This window comes from Musca autumnalis, unplaced genomic scaffold (genome assembly GCF_047663935.1).
Source record: "Musca autumnalis isolate F117 unplaced genomic scaffold, ASM4766393v1 scaffold_5, whole genome shotgun sequence".
Taxonomy (NCBI): domain Eukaryota; kingdom Metazoa; phylum Arthropoda; class Insecta; order Diptera; family Muscidae; genus Musca; species Musca autumnalis.
In genome coordinates this window covers 200,267,748-200,292,202 of record NW_027412088.1, presented here as the reverse complement: position 1 = coordinate 200,292,202, position 24,455 = coordinate 200,267,748, and the positions used below count along the sequence as shown (strand labels likewise).

At 39.5% G+C, this 24,455-nt stretch overlaps 2 protein-coding genes across 3 annotated transcripts in view; both read left to right on the top strand.

Moving 5' to 3' along the window:
- LOC141387156 (transmembrane protein 186) overlaps positions 1–24,455 on the top strand; it is a 126,021-nt gene that overhangs the window by 529 nt on the left and 101,037 nt on the right. The gene's annotated exons all lie outside the window — the stretch shown is intronic.
- Sobp (Sine oculis-binding protein) overlaps positions 1–24,455 on the top strand; it is a 45,718-nt gene that overhangs the window by 1,375 nt on the left and 19,888 nt on the right. For both annotated transcript variants that reach the window (XM_073956336.1, XM_073956335.1), the window contains exon 2: positions 2,046–2,362. In XM_073956336.1, the coding sequence (XP_073812437.1) occupies positions 2,237–2,362 (126 nt within the window). In that variant the 5' untranslated portion in view covers positions 2,046–2,236. The remainder of the gene's footprint in view (positions 1–2,045; positions 2,363–24,455) is intronic.

Sequence of the window (24,455 nt, the reverse complement as noted above, 5' to 3'; positions counted from 1 at the left end):
TGAATTGCAGATTTCCTATGGAAACCCCTATTCAGCCAGGCTGAATTGCAGATTTCCTATGGAAACCCCTATTCAGCCAGGCTGAATTGCAGATTTCCTATGGAAACCCCTATTCAGCCAGGCTGAATTGCAGCTTTCCTATGGAAATCTCTATTCAGCCAGGCTGAATTGCAGCTTTCCTATGGAAATCTCTATTCAGCCAGGCTGAATTGCAGCTTTCCTATGGAAATCTCTATTCAGCCAGGCTGAATTGCAGCTTTCCTATGGAAATCTCTATTCAGCCAGGCTGAATTGCAGCTTTCCTATGGAAATCTCTATTCAGCCAGGCTGAATTGCAGCTTTCCTATGGAAATCTCTATTCAGCCAGGCTGAATTGCAGCTTTCCTATGGAAATCTCTATTCAGCCAGGCTGAATTGCAGCTTTCCTATGGAAATCTCTATTCAGCCAGGCTGAATTGCAGCTTTCCTATGGAAATCTCTATTCAGCCAGGCTGAATTGCAGCTTTCCTATGGAAATCTCTATTCAGCCAGGCTGAATTGCAGCTTTCCTATGGAGTTCTCTATTCAGCCAGGCTGAATTGCAGCTTTCCTATGGAGTTCTCTATTCAGCCAGGCTGAATTGCAGCTTTCCTATGGAGTTCTCTATTCAGCCAGGCTGAATTGCAGCTTTCCTATGGAAATCTCTATTCAGCCATGCTGAATTGCAGCTTTCCTATGGAAATCTCTATTCAGCCATGCTGAATTGCAGCTTTCCTATGGAAATCTCTATTCAGCCAGGCTGAATTGCAGCTTTCCTATGGAAATCTCTATTCAGCCAGGCTGAAGTACAGATTTCCTATGGAAACCTCTATTCATCAAGGCTGAATTGCAGATTTCCTATGGATACCTCTATTCAGCCAGGCTGAATTGAAGATTTCCTATGGATACCTCTATTCAGCCAGGCTGAATTGAAGATTTCCTATGGAAACCTTTTTCAGCCAGGCTGAATTGCAGATTTCCTATGGAAACCTCTATTCAGCCAGGCTGAATTGCAGATTTCCTATGGAAACCTCTATTCAGCCAGGCTGAATTGCAGATTTCCTATGGAAACCTCTATTCAGCCAGGCTGAATTGCAGATTTCCTATGGAAACCTCTATTCAGCCAGGCTGAATTGCAGATTTCCTATGGAAACCTCTCTTCAGCCAGGCTGAATTGCAGATTTCCTATGGAAACCTCTATTCAGCCGTGTCGTATTTTAGTTTTCTGTTGCTTGTGTGCCACTGTATGCCTAAGAATAGCTACAAGTATGTATGCAGGCATGTGAGATTACTACTCGTGATCAATAAACATGTGTTTTTCCTCTTTATAAAAAAAAGAAAACAATTCTTTTGCATTGAAACCCATTGATTAAGTAATGCATGCAACAAAATATCAAAACAATGAAAAGTGAAATTATTGTGGCAATCTCTTTTCATGACAGTACTCTCTCCCTCTTTCACTATCATCTAATTCGCTATGTATGTATATAATTTGACAGACAAAGATCTGTTAGTTTCTGTAACTTGGGACTGTGAGGATGACGTCTACTCTACATATTTTTATGGATCGGATGTTCTCAAAGAGACACCCCCTGCTTTGTTGGATTAAAATTTGTTGGCATTTGATGCACTTCTTCTTGCCCCAACTATGAGTAGGTTTCTCACTGGGACGAAGATGACGAAATGTAAAAATTGAAGCCAACAAAACGGCATCCAATGAAGAGGAACACCTAATGATGATTGCTAGATGTGGTGTCCATGTGTATCGATGTTTGTATGTAGGAGTGTGTTTGTTTGGCGGTGATACTCGTGAATCTGTTTTAGAACTTGTGACTCTTGCGATGCGATTGATCTCCTCCTCACTTGGCTGCTTTGTTTATAAAAATAAAATCCCATTACATATTTCCCTCGTGTAACCGACAACCGACCAAAATAATATTCAACAACATTCTTCGGCTGTTTCCTCTATTTTTGTATATTTTCGTATGTGTGTTGGTAATGTGTGTTTTTTTTTAATATTATTTTAGTGTATGGGGAGAGTGCAACGACGAATTCTGTGAATAAAAGTGAAATTTTCCTACTTTGTGCGGCAAACAACAACAAAAAGACAATAGCATCCTGTTATAGAAGAAGACCCAACCAAACAAACGCATAGGAGCACAGTGTTCCAATATAGAATAAGTGAACAAAAGAAAAGTAAACAAAATAAATCAACAAAATGTCTACAAAGACTGCGAGTGCTAATAATTCACCCACGGGTGCCATGAACAATTCAGGGTCTCAAGGCAATACCACACCAACAGTAGTGAAAATTAAAAAGGAGCTACCCAGCGACGAAATTAAGGTAAGAAACAATATAAGTTTATTTTAATATGACACTATACATCCTTAAATTGTCACTACCCTATTCCTATGGAAATTCCTATTCAGCCGGGCTGAATAGCAAATTTCCTATGGAAATTCCTATTCAGCCGGGCTGAATAGCAAATTTCCTATGGAAATTCCTATTCCATATTCGGGCTGAATAGCAAATTTCCTATGGAAATTCCTATTCAGCCGGGCTGAATAGCAAATTTCCTATGGAAATTCCTATTCAGCCGGGCTGAATAGCAAATTTCCTATGGAAATTCCTATTCAGCCGGGCTGAATAGCAAATTTCCTATGGAAATTCCTATTCAGCCGGGCTGAATAGCAAATTTCCTATGGAAATTCCTATTCAGCCGGGCTGAATAGCAAATTTCCTATGGAAATTCCTATTCCATATTCGGGCTGAATAGCAAATTTCCTATGGAAATTCCTATTCAGCCGGGCTGAATAGCAAATTTCCTATGGAAATTCCTATTCAGCCGGGCTGAATAGCAAATTTCCTATGGAAATTCCTATTCAGCCGGGCTGAATAGCAAATTTCCTATGGAAATTCCTATTCAGCCGGGCTGAATAGCAAATTTCCTATGGAAATTCCTATTCAGCCGGGCTGAATAGCAAATTTCCTATGGAAATTCCTATTCAGCCGGGCTGAATAGCAAATTTCCTATGGAAATTCCTATTCAGCCGGGCTGAATAGCAAATTTCCTATGGAAATTCCTATTCAGCCGGGCTGAATAGCAAATTTCCTATGGAAATTCCTATTCAGCCGGGCTGAATAGCAAATTTCCTATGGAAATTCCTATTCAGCCGGGCTGAATAGCAAATTTCCTATGGAAATTCCTATTCAGCCGGGCTGAATAGCAAATTTCCTATGGAAATTCCTATTCAGCCGGGCTGAATAGCAAATTTCCTATGGAAATTCCTATTCAGCCGGGCTGAATAGCAAATTTCCTATGGAAATTCCTATTCAGCCGGGCTGAATAGCAAATTTCCTATGGAAATTCCTATTCCATATTCGGGCTGAATAGCAAATTTCCTATGGAAATTCCTATTCAGCCGGGCTGAATAGCAAATTTCCTATGGAAATTCCTATTCCATATTCGGGCTGAATAGCAAATTTCCTATGGAAATTCCTATTCAGCCGGGCTGAATAGCAAATTTCCTATGGAAATTCCTATTCAGCCGGGCTGAATAGCAAATTTCCTATGGAAATTCCTATTCAGCCGGGCTGAATAGCAAATTTCCTATGGAAATTCCTATTCCATATTCGGGCTGAATAGCAAATTTCCTATGGAAATTCCTATTCAGCCGGGCTGAATAGCAAATTTCCTATGGAAATTCCTATTCAGCCGGGCTGAATAGCAAATTTCCTATGGAAATTCCTATTCAGCCGGGCTGAATAGCAAATTTCCTATGGAAATTCCTATTCAGCCGGGCTGAATAGCAAATTTCCTATGGAAATTCCTATTCAGCCGGGCTGAATAGCAAATTTCCTATGGAAATTCCTATTCAGCCGGGCTGAATAGCAAATTTCCTATGGAAATTCCTATTCAGCCGGGCTGAATAGCAAATTTCCTATGGAAATTCCTATTCAGCCGGGCTGAATAGCAAATTTCCTATGGAAATTCCTATTCAGCCGGGCTGAATAGCAAATTTCCTATGGAAATTCCTATTCAGCCGGGCTGAATAGCAAATTTCCTATGGAAATTCCTATTCAGCCGGGCTGAATAGCAAATTTCCTATGGAAATTCCTATTCAGCCGGGCTGAATAGCAAATTTCCTATGGAAATTCCTATTCAGCCGGGCTGAATAGCAAATTTCCTATGGAAATTCCTATTCAGCCGGGCTGAATAGCAAATTTCCTATGGAAATTCCTATTCAGCCGGGCTGAATAGCAAATTTCCTATGGAAATTCCTATTCAGCCGGGCTGAATAGCAAATTTCCTATGGAAATTCCTATTCAGCCGGGCTGAATAGCAAATTTCCTATGGAAATTCCTATTCAGACGGGCTGAATAGCAAATTTCCTATGGAAATTCCTATTCAGCCGGGCTGAATAGCAAATTTCCTATGGAAATTCCTATTCAGCCGGGCTGAATAGCAAATTTCCTATGGAAATTCCTATTCAGCCGGGCTGAATAGCAAATTTCCTATGGAAATTCTTATTCAGCCGGGCTGAATAGCAAATTTCCTATGGAAATTCTTATTCAGCCGGGCTGAATAGCAAATTTCCTATGGAAATTCTTATTCAGCCGGGCTGAATAGCAAATTTCCTATGGAAATTCTTATTCAGCCGGGCTGAATAGCAAATTTCCTATGGAAATTCTTATTCAGCCGGGCTGAATAGCAAATTTCCTATGGAAATTCTTATTCAGCCGGGCTGAATAGCAAATTTCCTGTGGAAATTCCTATTCAGCCGGGCTGAATAGCAAATTTCATACGGAAATTCCTATTCAGCCGGGCTGAATAGCAAATTTCCTATGGAAATTCCTATTCAGCCGGGCTGAATAGCAAATTTCCTATGGAAATTCCTATTCAGCCGGGCTGAATAGCAAATTTCCTATGGAAATTCCTATTCAGCCGGGCTGAATAGCAAATTTCCTATGGAAATTCCTATTCAGCCGGGCTGAATAGCAAATTTCCTATGGAAATTCCTATTCAGCCGGGCTGAATAGCAAATTTCCTATGGAAATTCCTATTCAGCCGGGCTGAATAGCAAATTTCCTATGGAAATTCCTATTCAGCCGGGCTGAATAGCAAATTTCCTATGGAAATCCCTATTCAGCCGGGCTGAATAGCAAATTTCCTATGGAAATCCGTATTCAGCCGGGCTGAATAGCAAATTTCCTATGGAAATCCGTATTCAGCCGGGCTGAATAGCAAATTTCCTATGGAAATCCGTATTCAGCCGGGCTGAATAGCAAATTTCCTATGGAAATCCGTATTCAGCCGGGCTGAATAGCAAATTTCCTATGGAAATCCGTATTCAGCCGGGCTGAATAGCAAATTTCCTATGGAAATCCGTATTCAGCCGGGCTGAATAGCAAATTTCCTATGGAAATCCGTATTCAGCCGGGCTGAATAGCAAATTTCCTATGGAAATCCCTGTTCCGCCGTGTGATTTGATTAATTTCCCCTCTTCCCAACCACAGCTGTAATATATATTCTTCTCATTTGCCCAGCTAGCCGCTGTTGGTTGGTTGCTTTGGTAACATTATACCAATTTTAAATTAAACAAACCTTCGTCTTCTTTGCCTGTCAAACACCAACCATTTATTGTGAGATTTAACTCCTTTTGAGTTAATCCAAATGAATGGATTTGGTTTCTACTTCCTTGTGCTTGCCAAGGAATCTTTGAACAGAAACCTTTGAGATGAAAAAAATTTGAATATGATACAGCAAAGAACTCAAAGTCATTATGGCTATTATTATTACCTTCATCTTTGGGTTGGTTGGCTGGCTGACTGACTGAATGGCTGCTTTCATTCATTTTTGTTGTGCCAATGACTAAGTAGTGGTGTTGTTGTTGGCCACTAGTTTACTCAGCTTCAAAGAGAAGAAGATTCCACTACTTTGTCATGTAAAAGGATATTATTTAAGTAATTCTATGCCAACTTCATTGCAAAACAACAAGAAGAAGAAGAATGGGAAGAATACGACCATCGTAATAAGGACAGTGAATGATGCTGATGCCTGCCTGCTCTGTAATGACGACTATGCTGATGACGACAATGTTATTCTATACCTTAATAAGATGAAGAAATATATCATTGATAATGCAGCAGTGACAGCAGCAATGGACTAGCTCTCAGTTTACCTCTTTGTCTCTGTCATATTCGTTCTCAGTTATTATTTTAACGTTATCGTTCTCCCACTCTTCTGCTGGTTGCAGGTATTGTGTAATTACATAGCAGTAAAACTGGCTCAAATTCCTAAAGAATAATTGTCCCTCTACCCTCTCTCTCTCTCCCCTCTCCTCTCTCTTAAAAGCAAAGTTCGCCTAGCCATGTTTTGATAATTTTGTCAGACAATTCTATAGAACGTCTCATATAAATATGTTTACAACATTCTATTAGCATTTGCATCACAGCACCACTACACATGTACCTTAATTTCACACACACACACACACCCATACACCAATATATTAACTTTGAAATAAAGTCTAAATTTACAATCGGATATCAAATGTCATTCATTTGAGTAATTGTAGTACATTGTAATATGGGACGACAACAACAACGACGGCTTCGACGACCTGCAGTAGGCAGACAGACGATGAAGGAGGATTATCAGCCAGCAAACGTATCACTGGCTTCTGCTTCTGGTTCTGATGATGGTTTTTAGGGAGGTAGGTGGAGAGGTTTGCTACACGTTTCTATTGCCAAAGGCGTCATTAGATTGCGAAACGTAAAACTCAAGAAGACATCAAGTACCCATGTATTCACTTCTCAAACACACACACACCACCTTACATGCTGCTATGACTCTTTGTCATAGTTAATAGTTTGAAATTACAGAAATGAGATACTTTAGTAAATATCAATCAAATGTGCAATTTTATCCAACAGACAATGTTATTTTTATAATCAGCAGACGATAAATAACTGATAATTATGATTAAGGAAAAATCTATTGAATACAAGATTTCTTATAGCAATCACAATTCAGCCGGGTTAAATTGAAGATTTCCCATATAAGTCAAATTTCCTATAGAAATCCATATTCAGCCAGGCTGAATTGCAGATTTCCTATGGAAACCTCTATTCAGCCAGGCTGAATTGCAGATTTCCTATGGAAACGTCTATTCAGCCAGGCTGAATTGCAGATTTCCTATGGAAACGTCTATTCAGCCAGGCTGAATTGCAGATTTCCTATGGAAACGTCTATTCAGCCAGGCTGAATTGCAGATTTCCTATGGAAACGTCTATTCAGCCAGGCTGAATTGCAGATTTCCTATGGAAACGTCTATTCAGCCAGGCTGAATTACAGATTTCCTAAGGAAACCTCTATTCAGCCAGGTTGAATTACAGATTTCCTAAGGAAACCTCTATTCAGCCAGGCTGAATTACAGATTTCCTAAGGAAACCTCTATTCAGCCAGGCTGAATTACAGATTTCCTAAGGAAACCACTATTCAGCCAGGCTGAATTGCAGATTTCCTATGGAAACCTCTATTCAGCCAGGCTGAATTACAGATTTCCTATGGAAACCTCTATTCAGCCAGGCTGAATTGCAGATTTCCTATGGAAACCTCTATTCAGCCAGGCTGAATTGCAGATTTCCTATGGAAACCTCTATTCAGCCAGGCTGAATTGCAGATTTCCTATGGAAACCTCTATTCAGCCAGGCTGAATTGCAGATTTCCTATGGAAACCTCTATTCAGCCAGGCTGAATTGCAGATTTCCTATGGAAACCTCTATTCAGCCAGGCTGAATTGCAGATTTCCTATGGAAACCTCTATTCAGCCAGGCTGAATTGCAGATTTCCTATGGAAACCTCTATTCAGCCAGGCTGAATTGCAGATTTCCTATGGAAACCTCTATTCAGCCAGGCTGAATTGCAGATTTCCTATGGAAACCTCTATTCAGCCAGGCTGAATTGCAGATTTCCTATGGAAACCTCTATTCAGCCAGGCTGAATTGCAGATTTCCTATGGAAACCTCTATTCAGCCAGGCTGAATTGCAGATTTCCTATGGAAACCTCTATTCAGCCAGGCTGAATTGCAGATTTCCTATGGAAGCCTCTATTCAGCCAGGCTGAATGAAAGTTTTCCTATGGAAACCTCTATTCACCCAGGCTGAATTGCAGATTTCCTATGGAAACCTTTATTCAGCCAGGCTGAATTGCAGATTTCCTATGGAAACCTCTAATCAGCCAGGATGAACTGCAGATTTCCTATGGAAAACTCTATTCAGCCAGGCCAAATTGCAGATTTCCTATGGAAACCTCTATTGCAGATTTCCTATGGAAACCTCTATTCAGCCAGGCTGAATTACAGATTTCCTATGGAAACCTTTATTCAGCCAGGCTGAATTGCAGATTTCCTATGGAAACCTTTATTCAGCCAGGCTGAATTGCAGATTTCCTATGGAAACCTCTATTCAGCCAGGCTGAATTGCAGATTTCCTATGGAAACCTCTATTCAGCCAGGCTGAATTGCAGATTTCCTATGGAAACCTTTATTCAGCCAGGCTGAATTGCAGATTTCCTATGGAAACCTTTATTCAGCCAGGCTGAATTGCAGATTTCCTATGGAAACCTTTATTCAGCCAGGCTGAATTGCAGATTTCCTATGGAAACCTTTATTCAGCCAGGCTGAATTGCAGATTTCCTATGGAAACCTTTATTAAGCCAGGCTGAATTGCAGATTTCCTATGGAAACCTTTATTCAGCCGGGCTGAATTCCAGATTTCCTATGGAAACCTTTATTCAGCCGGGCTGAATTCCAGATTTCCTATGGAAACCTTTATTCAGCCGGGCTGAATTGCAGATTTCCTATGGAAACCTTTATTCAGCCGGGCTGAATTGCAGATTTCCTATGGAAACCTTTATTCAGCCGGGCTGAATTGCAGATTTCCTATGGAAACCTTTATTCAGCCGGGCTGAATTGCAGATTTCCTATGGAAACCTTTATTCAGCCAGGCTGAATTGCAGATTTCCTATGGAAACCTTTATTCAGCCGGGCTGAATTGCAGATTTCCTATGGAAACCTTTATTCAGCCGGGCTAGATAGCAAATTTCCTATGGAAACCTCTATTCAGCCAGGCTGAATTGCAGATTTCCTATGGAAACCTCTATTCAGCCAGGCTGAATTGCAGATTTCCTATGGAAACCTCTATTCAGCCAGGCTGAATTGCAGATTTCCTATGGAAACCTCTATTCAGCCAGGCTGAATTGCAGATTTCCTATGGAAACCTCTATTCAGCCAGGCTGAATTGCAGATTTCCTATGGAAACCTTTATTCAGCCAGGCTGAATTGCAGATTTCCTATGGAAACCTCTATTCAGCCAGGCTGAATTACAGATTTCCTATGGAAACCTTTATTCAGCCAGGCTGAATTGCAGATTTCCTATGGAAACCTTTATTCAGCCAGGCTGAATTGCAGATTTCCTATGGAAACCTCTATTCAGCCAGGCTGAATTGCAGATTTCCTATGGAAACCTCTATTCAGCCAGGCTGAATTGCAGATTTCCTATGGAAACCTTTATTCAGCCAGGCTGAATTGCAGATTTCCTATGGAAACCTTTATTCAGCCAGGCTGAATTGCAGATTTCCTATGGAAACCTTTATTCAGCCAGGCTGAATTGCAGATTTCCTATGGAAACCTCTATTCATCCAGGCTGAATTGCAGATTTCCCATGGAAACCTCTATTCAGCCAGGCTGAATTGCATATTTCCTATAGAAATTACTATTTAGCTTGACTGAACAAAATATATCCTCTGTAAATTTGCTATTCAGCTAAGTTTTGGTTCGTTGTTTTAGAGGTAAAACTGTTTAGCCTAATTTGTATGAAATATTCAATATTTCAACTCGCCTTGCCTAACAATTTCCTGGAATTGAAATTTGTGTTGTGTAATATGAGGTTTTATATTAAAATATTCAATTTTTTTCATTCGGTTCTTGTGGATTTGTGTAAGCTGATGCCTTATAACAAATTTCAAAGTAATCAAAGTGGAAAAATGAAAAACTATACATTTTGAAATAAGTGCAATTAAGCAAAATATCCACAACATGATTATCCCGAGGTTCAACTTAAAAATCTGAAAGCTATTTGCAATGCTCATTATCTCATCTATTCTATGTTATGGGTAAAATGTCAATATTATTTGGCGGGAAATTGTGGCAATGGTCACTCCCGCCCAGTCCCCAGCACAACTATGAAACGACAACAATATTTTGCACCAAACTCTGATTGCGACAAATGAGTAAAAATTAATTTCATGTCGAAAAACAACCGGCAACCATGGTTTTGATATTACGTTGGTTTTTTTTTGCCTGGCGGTTGTTGTTGTTGCTGTTTTGTATTTTTATCAAATGAAATTTGAGTACCGCCAGGTAATCGTATACCGCCAAATGGAAAATAATAAAAACTGGAAACGGCAATATAACAACAACGGCAAGAACGAATGTAAACGCCAACAATGCTCACACACAGTCGTCGACAGTCAACCAGCCAGCCAGGCAGGCAGTAGAAATATCAAGAATACACCAAGGAGGTATTCATTGGGTATTTTATAATGAATGACATACTCCCAAATAAGAAGAAGAATATCAAATATCCGATCAGATATTCCCGGTGATACCCAGTGACAGCCACATAAACACGCACACTTTTGCATTCGGCATTCGTAAAATGCGAAATCCAGGGAATTAATGACGAATGTAAAATTTTCAACATTTGCATGCGCGCGTGTGTGTGTGTGAAGGCAGCAGACAAACATGCTGAGACCGAGGAGTATCAATTCACATTTCAGGTTTTTGTTTTCCTGAGAGTTATGGGAGTTCGAAGAGGAGTTGATTCATGTTCAACAGACTTCTCAGTTAACAGTGAATGAAGCAACAACAACAAAAAATGTTCATTTGTTTGCTACTTCTCATTATCAGGACAATAAAAAACAACAACAAATGGATACAATTGGTGAAAGATGATATTAATATCGTCAGTGGAAGGGGAGGGTAAAGCAAAGAGTTGAAAATGTGGTCATTTATTTTAAACGCTGATAAGCTAAGCCCCTGGAATCTTCAATTCAGCCAGGTTTCCATAAGAAATCTTCAATTCAGCCTGGCTGAATAGAGGTTTCCATAGGTAAACTTCAATTCAGCCTGGCTGAATAGAGCTTTCCATAGGTAAACTTCAATTCAGCCTGGCTGAATAGAGGTTTCCATAGGTAAACTTCAATTCAGCCTGGCTGAATAGAGGTTTCCATAGGTAAACTTCAATTCAGCCTGGCTGAATAGAGGTTTCCATAGGTAAACTTCAATTCAGCCTGGCTGAATAGAGGTTTCCATAGGTAAACTTCAATTCAGCCTGGCTGAATAGAGGTTTCCATAGGTAAACTTCAATTCAGCCTGGCTGAATAGAGGTTTCCATAGGTAAACTTCAATTCAGCCTGGCTGAATAGAGGTTTCCATAGGTAAACTTCAATTCAGCCTGGCTGAATAGAGGTTTCCATAGGTAAACTTCAATTCAGCCTGGCTGAATAGAGGTTTCCATAGGTAAACTTCAATTCAGCCTGGCTGAATAGAGGTTTCCATAGGTAAACTTCAATTCAGCCTGGCTGAATAGAGGTTTCCATAGGTAAACTTCAATTCAGCCTGGCTGAATAGAGGTTTCCATAGGTAAACTTCAATTCAGCCTGGCTGAATAGAGGTTTCCATAGGTAAACTTCAATTCAGCCTGGCTGAATAGAGGTTTCCATAGGAAAACTTCAATTCAGCCTGGCTGAATAGAGGTTTCCATAGGTAAACTTCAATTCAGCCTGGCTGAATAGAGGTTTCCATAGGTAAACTTCAATTCAGCCTGGCTGAATAGAGGTTTCCATAGGTAAACTTCAATTCAGCCTGGCTGAATAGAGGTTTCCATAGGTAAACTTCAATTCAGCCTGGCTGAATAGAGGTTTCCATAGGTAAACTTCAATTCAGCCTGGCTGAATAGAGGTTTCCATAGGTAAACTTCAATTCAGCCTGGCTGAATAGAGGTTTCCATAGGTAAACTTCAATTCAGCCTGGCTGAATAGAGGTTTCCATAGGTAAACTTCAATTCAGCCTGGCTGAATAGAGGTTTCCATAGGTAAACTTCAATTCAGCCTGGCTGAATAGAGGTTTCCATAGGTAAACTTCAATTCAGCCTGGCTGAATAGAGGTTTCCATAGGTAAACTTCAATTCAGCCTGGCTGAATAGAGGTTTCCATAGGTAAACTTCAATTCAGCCTGGCTGAATAGAGGTTTCCATAGGTAAACTTCAATTCAGCCTGGCTGAATAGAGGTTTCCATAGGTAAACTTCAATTCAGCCTGGCTGAATAGAGGTTTCCATAGGTAAACTTCAATTCAGCCTGGCTGAATAGAGGTTTCCATAGGTAAACTTCAATTCAGCCTGGCTGAATAGAGGTTTCCATAGGTAAACTTCAATTCAGCCTGGCTGAATAGAGGTTTCCATAGGTAAACTTCAATTCAGCCTGGCTGAATAGAGGTTTCCATAGGTAAACTTCAATTCAGCCTGGCTGAATAGAGGTTTCCATAGGTAAACTTCAATTCAGCCTGGCTGAATAGAGGTTTCCATAGGTAAACTTCAATTCAGCCTGGCTGAATAGAGGTTTCCATAGGTAAACTTCAATTCAGCCTGGCTGAATAGAGGTTTCCATAGGTAAACTTCAATTCAGCCTGGCTGAATAGAGGTTTCCATTGGTAAACTTCAATTCAGCCTGGCTGAATAGAGGTTTCCATTGGTAAACTTCAATTCAGCCTGGCTGAATAGAGGTTTCCATAGGTAAACTTCAATTCAGCCTGGCTGAATAGAGGTTTCCATAGGTAAACTTCAATTCAGCCTGGCTGAATAGAGGTTTCCATAGGTAAACTTCAATTCAGCCTGGCTGAATAGAGGTTAATATAGGTAAACTTCAATTCAGCCTGGCTGAATAGAGGTTTCCATAGGTAAACTTCAATTCAGCCTGGCTGAATAGAGGTTTCCATAGGTAAACTTCAATTCAGCCTGGCTGAATAGAGGTTTCCATAGGTAAACTTCAATTCAGCCTGGCTGAATAGAGGTTTCCATAGGTAAACTTCAATTCAGCCTGGCTGAATAGAGGTTTCCATAGGTAAACTTAAATTCAGCCTGGCTGAATAGAGGTTTCCATAGGTAAACTTCAATTCAGCCTGGCTGAATAGAGGTTTCCATAGGTAAACTTCAAGTCAGCCTGGCTGAATAGAGGTTTCCATAGGTAAACTTCAAGTCAGCCTGGCTGAATAGAGGTTTCCATAGGTAAACTTCAAGTCAGCCTGGCTGAATAGAGGTTTCCATAGGTAAACTTCAAGTCAGCCTGGCTGAATAGAGGTTTCCATAGGTAAACTTCAATTCAGCCTGGCTGAATAGAGGTTTCCATAGGTAAACTTCAATTCAGCCTGGCTGAATAGAGGTTTCCATAGGTAAACTTCAATTCAGCCTGGCTGAATAGAGGTTTCCATAGGTAAACTTCAATTCAGCCTGGCTGAATAGAGGTTTCCATAGGTAAACTTCAATTCAGCCTGGCTGAATAGAGGTTTCCATAGGTAAACTTCAAGTCAGCCTGGCTGAATAGAGGTTTCCATAGGTAAACTTCAATTCAGCCTGGCTGAATAGAGGTTTCCATAGGTAAACTTCAATTCAGCCTGGCTGAATAGAGGTTTCCATAGGTAAACTTCAATTCAGCCTGGCTGAATAGAGGTTTCCATAGGTAAACTTCAATTCAGCCTGGCTGAATAGAGGTTTCCATAGGTAAACTTCAATTCAGCCTGGCTGAATAGAGGTTTCCATAGGTAAACTTCAATTCAGCCTGGCTGAATAGAGGTTTCCATAGGTAAACTTCAATTCAGCCTGGCTGAATAGAGGTTTCCATAGGTAAACTTCAATTCAGCCTGGCTGAATAGAGGTTTCCATAGGTAAACTTCAATTCAGCCTGGCTGAATAGAGGTTTCCATAGGTAAACTTCAATTCAGCCTGGCTGAATAGAGGTTTCCATAGGTAAACTTCAATTCAGCCTGGCTGAATAGAGGTTTCCATAGGTAAACTTCAATTCAGCCTGGCTGAATAGAGGTTTCCATAGGTAAACTTCAATTCAGCCTGGCTGAATAGAGGTTTCCATAGGTAAACTTCAATTCAGCCTGGCTGAATAGAGGTTTCCATAGGTAAACTTCAATTCAGCCTGGCTGAATAGAGGTTTCCATAGGTAAACTTCAATTCAGCCTGGCTGAATAGAGGTTTCCATAGGTAAACTTCAATTCAGCCTGGCTGAATAGAGGTTTCCATAGGTAAACTTCAATTCAGCCTGGCTGAATAGAGGTTTCCATAGGTAAACTTCAATTCAGCCTGGCTGAATAGAGGTTTCCATAGGTAAACTTCAATTCAGCCTGGCTGAATAGAGGTTTCCATAGGTAAACTTCAATTCAGCCTGGCTGAATAGAGGTTTCCATAGGTAAACTTCAATTCAGCCTGGCTGAATAGAGGTTTCCATAGGTAAACTTCAATTCAGCCTGGCTGAATAGAGGTTTCCATAGGTAAACTTCAATTCAGCCTGGCTGAATAGAGGTTTCCATAGGTAAACTTCAATTCAGCCTGGCTGAATAGAGGTTTCCATAGGTAAACTTCAATTCAGCCTGGCTGAATAGAGGTTTCCATAGGTAAACTTCAATTCAGCCTGGCTGAATAGAGGTTTCCATAGGTAAACTTCAATTCAGCCTGGCTGAATAGAGGTTTCCATAGGTAAACTTCAATTCAGCCTGGCTGAATAGAGGTTTCCATAGGTAAACTTCAATTCAGCCTGGCTGAATAGAGGTTTCCATAGGTAAACTTCAATTCAGCCTGGCTGAATAGAGGTTTCCATAGGTAAACTTCAATTCAGCCTGGCTGAATAGAGGTTTCCATAGGTAAACTTCAATTCAGCCTGGCTGAATAGAGGTTTCCATAGGTAAACTTCAATTCAGCCTGGCTGAATAGAGGTTTCCATGGGAAATCTTCAATTCAGCCTGGCTGAATAGAGGTTTCCATAGGAAATCTTCAATTCAGCCTGGCTGAATAGAGGTTTCCATAGGAAATCTTCAATTCAGCCTGGCTAAATAGAGGTTTCCATAGGAAAACGTTCATTCAGCCTGGCTGAATAGAGGTTTTTATAGGAAATTTGCTAGTCAGCCTGGCTGATTAGTGTTTGCCATGGGAAATTTGTAATTCAGCCTGGCTGCATAATGATTTTCATAGGAAAAAGTGGTCTAAATGGAACTTTTCCTATTCCAATGCTACTTGCGTAATGTTTAAATCTCCCATAACCACCTTATTGGTTGTAATCAGATCGAATAGTTAAGAAAACCTTACTTTGTGATGCATTTCATAGAATTCACCCTGAACCTAATATGAGAGCACAAAGTGTAACCAAATATTTTCTAATACAAACTACCAACCACCAACACCCATCATTTTTCTAACTGGCTGACTGCCCTGCTATCTATGTTGCCGCCTAGTTTGGTTACAGGCGCACCTCCCACATCTCCTTTTCATCGGAATAGCTCGTGTTAATTTTCCAGCCAAAAACGTAATACTCTTGGCAAAGAATGGATCTCAAAAATCTATCTGTGTAAAAGCGCGCCTGTGTGTATGTAATACTAGCATTGCTGTTTCCAACACACTCGAATGCGCGCAATTTGTTGTACTTCAAACCAACAACAACAATTGTGTTTAGGGTATTCGTATGCCGACACTACTGCCTGCTGTTGTTGCTGCTGCTGCTGACATAGAATGTAATCGAATATCGATAGCTTAGGATTGAATATCGTCCTTCTTTTCATTTCTTATATGACGTTAGTTCTTAATGTTGATGTTGTTTTTCTCCCGGGCTGTTTCCCCTGCTCTCGGCACTCGCCGTCACTCAAATGGGTGGCAGACTATTGGTTCGTGTGTCTGAAGTGTTGTTTAAGAGATATTTGTGCAATTTAATATTTTAGAGAATACTCTTCCACACAGCAACAGCAACACCACCAACACATTTGCCAAGTGTAAACGAATGGTTAGATGTGCCGGCTTGGCCTGTAGCTCCTTGCCTGGTACATGTATCGGTAAAATAATGAAGTAAATTTACGTTGTAAGCTCATGCGTTTGTGTGAGTGTAAGTGTGTGTGTGCATGTGAACAGCATTGATATTAAATATCTGTCCTTTATTTGTGTATTAGTGCCTCTTCTTCTTCTTATTTTAAATACAAACTTTGCATAGATTTTCTCAACGATATACAATTTCTCAAAAGGTATAATGTTTGTTACATCACATACAAGTGTGGACATGTGTGTGTATGTGCATGTGTACATGAGTCGGTGTGTACATTTTTGAATGGTCAATGTCATTAAGGGTTACAATTTCTTAACGAAGATAATGACAAGAATGATATCATATTTTCCTTGCAACCGAATGCATCGATACCATCAAAAGATCAAAAGTTCATCTAAATTTTGGACAGCAGTCCGCTCACGAAGTGAATATGAAACAAAGAAACGCAAGGGAAGTGTGTGTGTGGCAATACAACGAGGATGGTTTGTTAAGGAACCTGCCTTAAAAAGGTCATACTGCAATTAAGCCTGGCTGAATAGAGGTTTCCATAGGCAAATTTCCATTCAATACAGCTGAATAGAGGTTTCCATTGGTAAACCTCCATTCAGCCTGGCTGAATAGAGGTTTCCATAGGTAAACTTCCATTCAGCCTGGCTGAATAGAGGTTTCCATAGGTAAACTTCCATTCAGCCTGGCTGAATAGAGGTTCCCATAGGAAAACTTCCTGGCTGAATAGAGGTTTCCATAGGTAAACTTCCATTCAGCCTGGCTGAATAGAGGTTTCCATAGGTAAACTTCCATTCAGCCTGGCTGAATAGAGGTTTCCATAGGTAAACTTCCATTCAGCCTGGCTGAATAGAGGTTTCCATACGTAAACTTCCATTCAGCCTGGCTGAATAGAGGTTTCCATAGGTAAACTTCCATTCAACCTGGCTGAATAGAGATTTCCATAGGTAAACTTCCATTCAGCCTGGCTGAATAGAGGTTTCCATAGGTAAACTTCCATTCAGCCTGGCTGAATAGAGGTTTCCATAGGTAAACTTCCATTCAGCCTGGACGAATAGAGGTTTCCATAGGTAAACTTCCATTCAGCCTGGCTGAATAGAGGTTTCCATAGGTAAACTTCCATTCAGCCTGGCTGAATAGAGGTTTCCATAGGTAAACTTCCATTCAACCTGGCTGAATAGAGATTTCCATAGGTAAACTTCCATTCAGCCTGGCTGAATAGAGATTTCCATAGGTAAACTTCCATTCAGCCTGGCTGAATAGAGGTTTCCATAGGTAAACTTCCATTCAGCCTGGCTGAATAGAGGTTTCCATAGGTAAACTTCCATTCAACCTGGCTGAATAGAGATTTCCATAGGTAAACTTCCATTCAGCCTGGCTGAATAGAGGTTTCCATAGGTAAACTTCCATTCAACCTGGCTGAATAGAGATTTCCATAGGTAAACTTCCATTCAGCCTGGCTGAATAGAGATTTCCATAGGTAAACTTCCATTCAGCCTGGCTGAATAGAGGTTTCCATAGGTAAACTTCCATTCAGCCTGGCTGAACAGAGGTTTCCATAGGTAAACTTCCATTCAGCCTGGCTGAATAGAGGTTTCCATAGGTAAACTTCCATTCAGCCTGGCTGAATAGAGGTTCCCATAGGAAAACTTCCTGGCTGAATAGAGGTTTCCATAGGTAAACTTCCATTCAGCCTGGCTGAATAGAGGTTTCCATAGGTAAACTTCCATTCAGCCTGGCTGAATAGAGGTTTCCATAGGTAAACTTCCATTCAGCCTGGCTGAATAGAGGTTTCCATACGTAAACTTCCATTCAGCCTGGCTGAATAGAGGTTTCCATAGGTAAACTTCCATTCAACCTGGCTGAATAGAGATTTCCATAGGTAAACTTCCATTCAGCCTGGCTGAATAGAGGTTTCCATAGGTAAACTTCCATTCAGCCTGGCTGAATAGAGGTTTCCATAGGTAAACTTCCATTCAGCCTGGACGAATAGAGGTTTCCATAGGTAAACTTCCATTCAGCCTGGCTGAATAGAGGTTTCCATAGGTAAACTTCCATTCAGCCTGGCTGAATAGAGGTTTCCATAGGTAAACTTCCATTCAACCTGGCTGAATAGAGATTTCCATAGGTAAACTTCCATTCAGCCTGGCTGAATAGAGATTTCCATAGGTAAACTTCCATTCAGCCTGGCTGAATAGAGGTTTCCATAGGTAAACTTCCATTCAGCCTGGCTGAATAGAGGTTTCCATAGGTAAACTTCCATTCAACCTGGCTGAATAGAGATTTCCATAGGTAAACTTCCATTCAGCCTGGCTGAATAGAGATTTCCATAGGTAAACTTCCATTCAGCCTGGCTGAATAGAGATTTCCATAGGTAAACTTCCATTCAGCCTGGCTGAATAGAGGTTTCCATAGGTAAACTTCCATTCAGCCTGGCTGAACAGAGGTTTCCATAGGTAAACTTCCATTCAGCCTGGCTGAATAGAGGTTTCCATAGGTAAACTTCCATTCAGCCTGGCTGAATAGAGGTTTCCATAGGTAAACTTCCATTCAGCCTGGCTGAATAGAGGTTTCCATAGGTAAACTTCCATTCAGCCTGGCTGAATAGAGGTTTCCATAGGTAAACTTCCATTCAGCCTGGCTGAATAGAGGTTTCCATAGGTAAACTTCCATTCAGCCTGGCTGAATAGAGGTTTCCATAGGTAAACTTCCATTCAGCCTGGATGAATAGAGGTTTCCATAGGTAAACTTCCATTCAGCCTGGATGAATAGAGGTTTCCATAGGTAAACTTCCATTCAGCCTGGATGAATAGAGGTTTCCATAGGTAAACTTCCATTCAGCCTGGATGAATAGAGGTTTCCATAGGTAAACTTCCATTCAGCCTGGCTGAATAGAGGTTTCCATAGGTAAACTTCCATTCAGCCTGGCTGAATAGGCGTTTCCATAGGTAAACTTCCATTCAGCCTGGCTGAATAGGCGTTTCCATAGGTAAACTTCCATTCAGCCTGGCTGAATAGGGGTTTCCATAGGTAAACTTCCATTCAGCCTGGCTGAATAGGGGTTTCCATAGGTAAACTTCCATTCAGCCTGGCTGAATAGAGGTTTCCATAGGTAAACTTCCATTCAACCTGGCTGAATAGAGATTTCCATAGGTAAACTTCCATTCAGCCTGGCTGAATAGAGGTTTCCATAGGTAAACTTCCATTCAGCCTGGCTGAATAGAGGTTTCCATAGGTAAACTTCCATTCAGCCTGGCTGAATAGAGGTTTCCATAGGTAAACTTCCGTTCAGCCTGGCTGAATAGAGGTTTACATAGGTAAACTTCCATTCAGCCTGGCTGAATAGAGGTTTCCATAGGTAAACTTCCATTCAGCCTGGCTGAATAGAGGTTTCCATAGGTAAACTTCCATTCAACCTGGCTGAATAGAGGTTTCCATAGGTAAACTTCCATTCAGCCTGGCTGAATAGAGGTTTCCATAGGTAAACTTCCGTTCAGCCTGGCTGAATAGAGGTTTACATAGGTAAACTTCCATTCAGCCAGGCTGAATAGAGGTTTCCATAGGTAAACTTCCATTCAGCCTGGCTGAATAGAGGTTTCCATAGGTAAACTTCCATTCAACCTGGCTGAATAGAGGTTTCCATAGGTAAACTTCCATTCAGCCTGGCTGAATAGAGGTTTCCATAGGTAAACTTCCGTTCAGCCTGGCTGAATAGAGGTTTACATAGGTAAACTTCCATTCAGCCTGGCTGAATAGAGGTTTCCATAGGTAAACTTCCATTCAGCCTGGCTGAATAGAGGTTTCCATAGGCAAACTTCCATTCAGCCTGGCTGAATAGAGGTTTCCATAGGTAAACTTCCATTCAGCCTGGCTGAATAGAGGTTTCCATAGGCAAACTTCCATTCAGCCTGGCTGAATAGAGGTTTCCATAGGCAAACTTCCATTCAGCCTGGCTGAATAGAGGTTTCCATAGGCAAACTTCCATTCAGCCTGGCTGAATAGAGGTTTCCATAGGTAAACTTCCATTCAGCCTGGCTGAATAAAGGTTTCCATAGGAAATCTGCAATTCAGCCTGGCTGAATAAAGGTTTCCATAGGAAATCTGCAATTCAGCCTGGCTGAATAAAGGTTTCCATAGGAAATCTGCAATTCAGCCTGGCTGAATAAAGGTTTCCATAGGTAAACTTCCATTCAGCCTGGCTGAATAAAGGTTTCCATAGGTAAACTTCCATTCAGCCTGGCTGAATAGAGGTTTCCATTCAGCCTGGCTGAATAGAGGTTTCCATTCAGCCTGGCTGAATAGAGGTTTCCATTCAGCCTGGCTGAATAGAGGTTTCCATTCAGCCTGGCTGAATAGAGGTTTCCATTCAGCCTGGCTGAATAGAGGTTTCCATTCAGCCTGGCTGAATAGAGGTTTCCATAGGTAAACTTCCATTCAGCCTGGCTGAATAGAGGTTTCCATAGGTAAACTGCAATTCAGCCTGGCTGAATAGAGGTTTCCATAGGAAATTTGCTATTCAGCCCAGCAGAAATAGAGATTTCCTATAGAAATCAGTATTCAAAGTGATAACAAATCACCAGAAAATCCTTAATATAATGAAAACAAAACGTTTCAAGTGGGCGGTATATTCACCTTTTGATGTTTGTAAACAAAACACTGAATGGTGCCAAAAAAAAACGCACAGATATTGTGTCTACATAGACTCATATATGAATAATGTATATATGTGTATATGATATATGTATATATATAAACACTTAAATGCTATACCTTCTTTGCATTTAATGTTATTTATATTCTTTTGTTGTAAAGTGTGTGGTCAATTTACAAACAAACAAAAATCACCAAAGCCATTCAGTGTTAAATTTTCAAAAAAAAAAATGCGTTTCAAAGCCACTTCAGCAAAACAAGTTTCTTCACACACACATTTCTCAAAATAACAATTGCAAAAATTTCATAATAATATTAAAAATATAAACAAATTTAGATTATAGGCCACATATTAGTGTATAAATATGTGCATTCGTACATACATACATATGTATGTATGTGTAATACTCGACCATTCATTGTGCAAATGAAAATGCATAACAGAATTTAACCTCGACTATGAAAAATTGCTTTAAAATTAAAATGTTTCTTCTTTCAAATTTAGCAAATGACTTAATTTCACACAATTTTTCGTGTTATTCATTAACAATTTTACAACAATTAGCTGAGAAATGTCTTTAGAAGAGCCCAATTATTGTGTAGCGGCGACAGGGGTTTCGGTGCGTATAAGCAATATTAATCATGTTATGCTGGGGGTGCGTATACACATTGTGGATGTGTGGGTGTGATTGAATAAGAATTTTTGTTGGAAAACATTATCGCGGAGCTTAAAAGGTATTTTTAGTAAAATAGTAACTGGGAGAAATAGTATTTTCTTATAATAATATACAGCCTCTCTTCTCTTTCCCTTTTTCATAATAACACAGTTTTTACTATTAACACCACGTCTCCTTTTGCCTAAGTACTGCTGCTATATCTTTACCTTCATTGAAATAGAGTTTGTATAAAGTAAACAGTCTATCATATAGCACATTTACATTGGGTATGTTTCCTAATGTTTTTTTCTTTAATTGTAAACACACAACACATGACCTCGTGGTCACACACGATTCACTTGTCACACAAAAAGTACCACTACTTTTATAACTTCGTCCCAATAGAGTTTTCGTAAGGTAAACAATGTCTCACAACATCACACTCCATCATTTGTAATCGTCGTATTTATGAGAGAAAGAACCGACGTAAACAAAACCTAGATCGTGTCGACGCAACCATGTCAGGCACAAAGACATTTCGGCTCTGTTCCTCTTCAAGTTTTACCACTTTTTACACGAAAAGCGTTTACTTTACTTTCGACACCATGCAATTTATATGGGAGCAGTTTACAGCATTTACCACTTTTGAGGGTTTTACCATTTTCAAAAGTAAAGTAACAGACCTTTCATGAGAAATTTCTTTATTTCTTTATCTGTTATGGTCTCTCTCTCTCACTCTCTCTCCCTTATAAAATACTCCGTTATCTGATTTTTTTGTTACAAGACAATTCATTCTCATCGATTACTAATGTTATCGTTTCATCGATAACTGTTATTTCATTAGAATGATTGGACAAAATTATTTCAAAGAAACCCTTGATTCATTTAGCCTGACTTAATCTAAGTTTTGTTTTGTTATAATAAATATATAAATTTAATTACAAATTCTTCAAATACCAGCATCAAAATATTGCTAGACACCTGATGCTAAACATGAACACCTGATCATTCTTTAGTCAACTAACATAAATATCATTCCTTTAATGAAATAACACATACAACAAAATGGTATGGCATCCCTGTAGAAAGCCTGGTGTCATGTGTCGACATGTCACCACAATCGTTATTTTACTTTATTTTCTTGAATAAAATATATAATTTAACCGTTTGAACTGTTCATTGTCTTATAGAACTGGATTTCAAATGTCAATTACCTTCCTGACTTACATCTACTGACTTAGTTTTGACATACTAGTTCCAATGTCACTATTGACTTTCGAATGACACGTCCATACAAAATGTCTATAGGAAATTACATGAGTTGTCTACACTTTGTCAGTTGTACTGTTGACAATGTCAGTAGTAAGTCAGTATAGATTCACTATTGACATTTCCTACAGCGATGGCGATGGTAGTGATGGTGCCATGCCCACACCACAAAGAACTGCAACAAATTGAACACACACATAGCTGGGCCACAATAAAAATGCACAAATATTTTGTATTGAATACCTCCGCAACTCGCATTTCATGAAGTAGAGACTTGATCGGTGTTAAATTTTTGGTTGGTATTGTGTTGCTCATTTCGTTTGGTTTTTGGGTTGTGGAGATTTGTTTTTCTCTGTCATTTTTTTTTTTCGTTTGGTTCCTTATGGTTTATATCGTTGTGCCAATAAGTTTTGAAACACTAGAAGAACAAAACAACATCAACAAATACTATGAATTTCCTTTTGGTTTTAAATAATCGTGTCGTTCATATCATATTTCCAACATATGCATTCTTTTAATTTTTGAATGCAAGATGTTTTTGTTGGTGTTTTATTTTAACTTATTTGAAATGGATGTCGTATGAGAATGGTCTCTGTTTAAGCAATCATAAAAAGAATTCCTAAAAGAAATCACTTTTCAAAGGGGAGATTTCCTATAGAAACTTTTATTCAGCCGGGGCTGAATAGCAAATTTCGCATGGCAAATACTATTCAGGCGGGGCTTAAAAAAATCACTATGTACAGTCAAATTTTTCATTTTTTCTAGACGAAAAACTTCACTATGGTGAATTTTTTCTAGACGAAAAACTTCACTATGGTGAATTTTTTCTAGACGAAAAACTTCACTATGGTGAATTTTTTCTAGACGAAAAACTTCACTATGGTGAATTTTTTCTAGACGAAAAACTTCACTATGGTGAATTTTTTCTAGACGAAAAACTTCACTATGGTGAATTTTTTCTAGACGAAAAACTTCACTATGGTGAATTTTTTCTAGACGAAAAACTTCACTATGGTGAATTTTTTCTAGACGAAAAACTTCACTATGGTGAATTTTTTCTAGACGAAAAACTTCACTATGGTGAATTTTTTCTAGACGAAAAACTTCACTATGGTGAATTTTTTCTAGACGAAAAACTTCACTATGGTGAATTTTTTCTAGACGAAAAACTTCACTATGGTGAATTTTTTCTAGACGAAAAACTTCACTATGGTGAATTTTTTCTAGACGAAAAACTTCACTATGGTGAATTTTTTCTAGACGAAAAACTTCACTATGGTGAATTTTTTCTAGACGAAAAATTTCACTATAGTGCATTTTTTCTAGACGAAAAATTTCACTATGGTGCATTTTTTCTAGACGAAAAATTTCACTATGGTGCATTTTTTCTAGACGAAAAACTTCACTATGGTGAATTTTTTCTAGACGAAAAACTTCACTATGGTGAATTTTTTCTAGACGAAAAACTTCACTATGGTGAATTTTTTCTAGACGAAAAACTTCACTATGGTGAATTTTTTCTAGACGAAAAACTTCACTATGGTGAATTTTTTCTAGACGAAAAACTTCACTATGGTGAATTTTTTCTAGACGAAAAACTTCACTATGGTGAATTTTTTCTAGACGAAAAACTTCACTATGGTGAATTTTTTCTAGACGAAAAACTTCACTATGGTGAATTTTTTCTAGACGAAAAACTT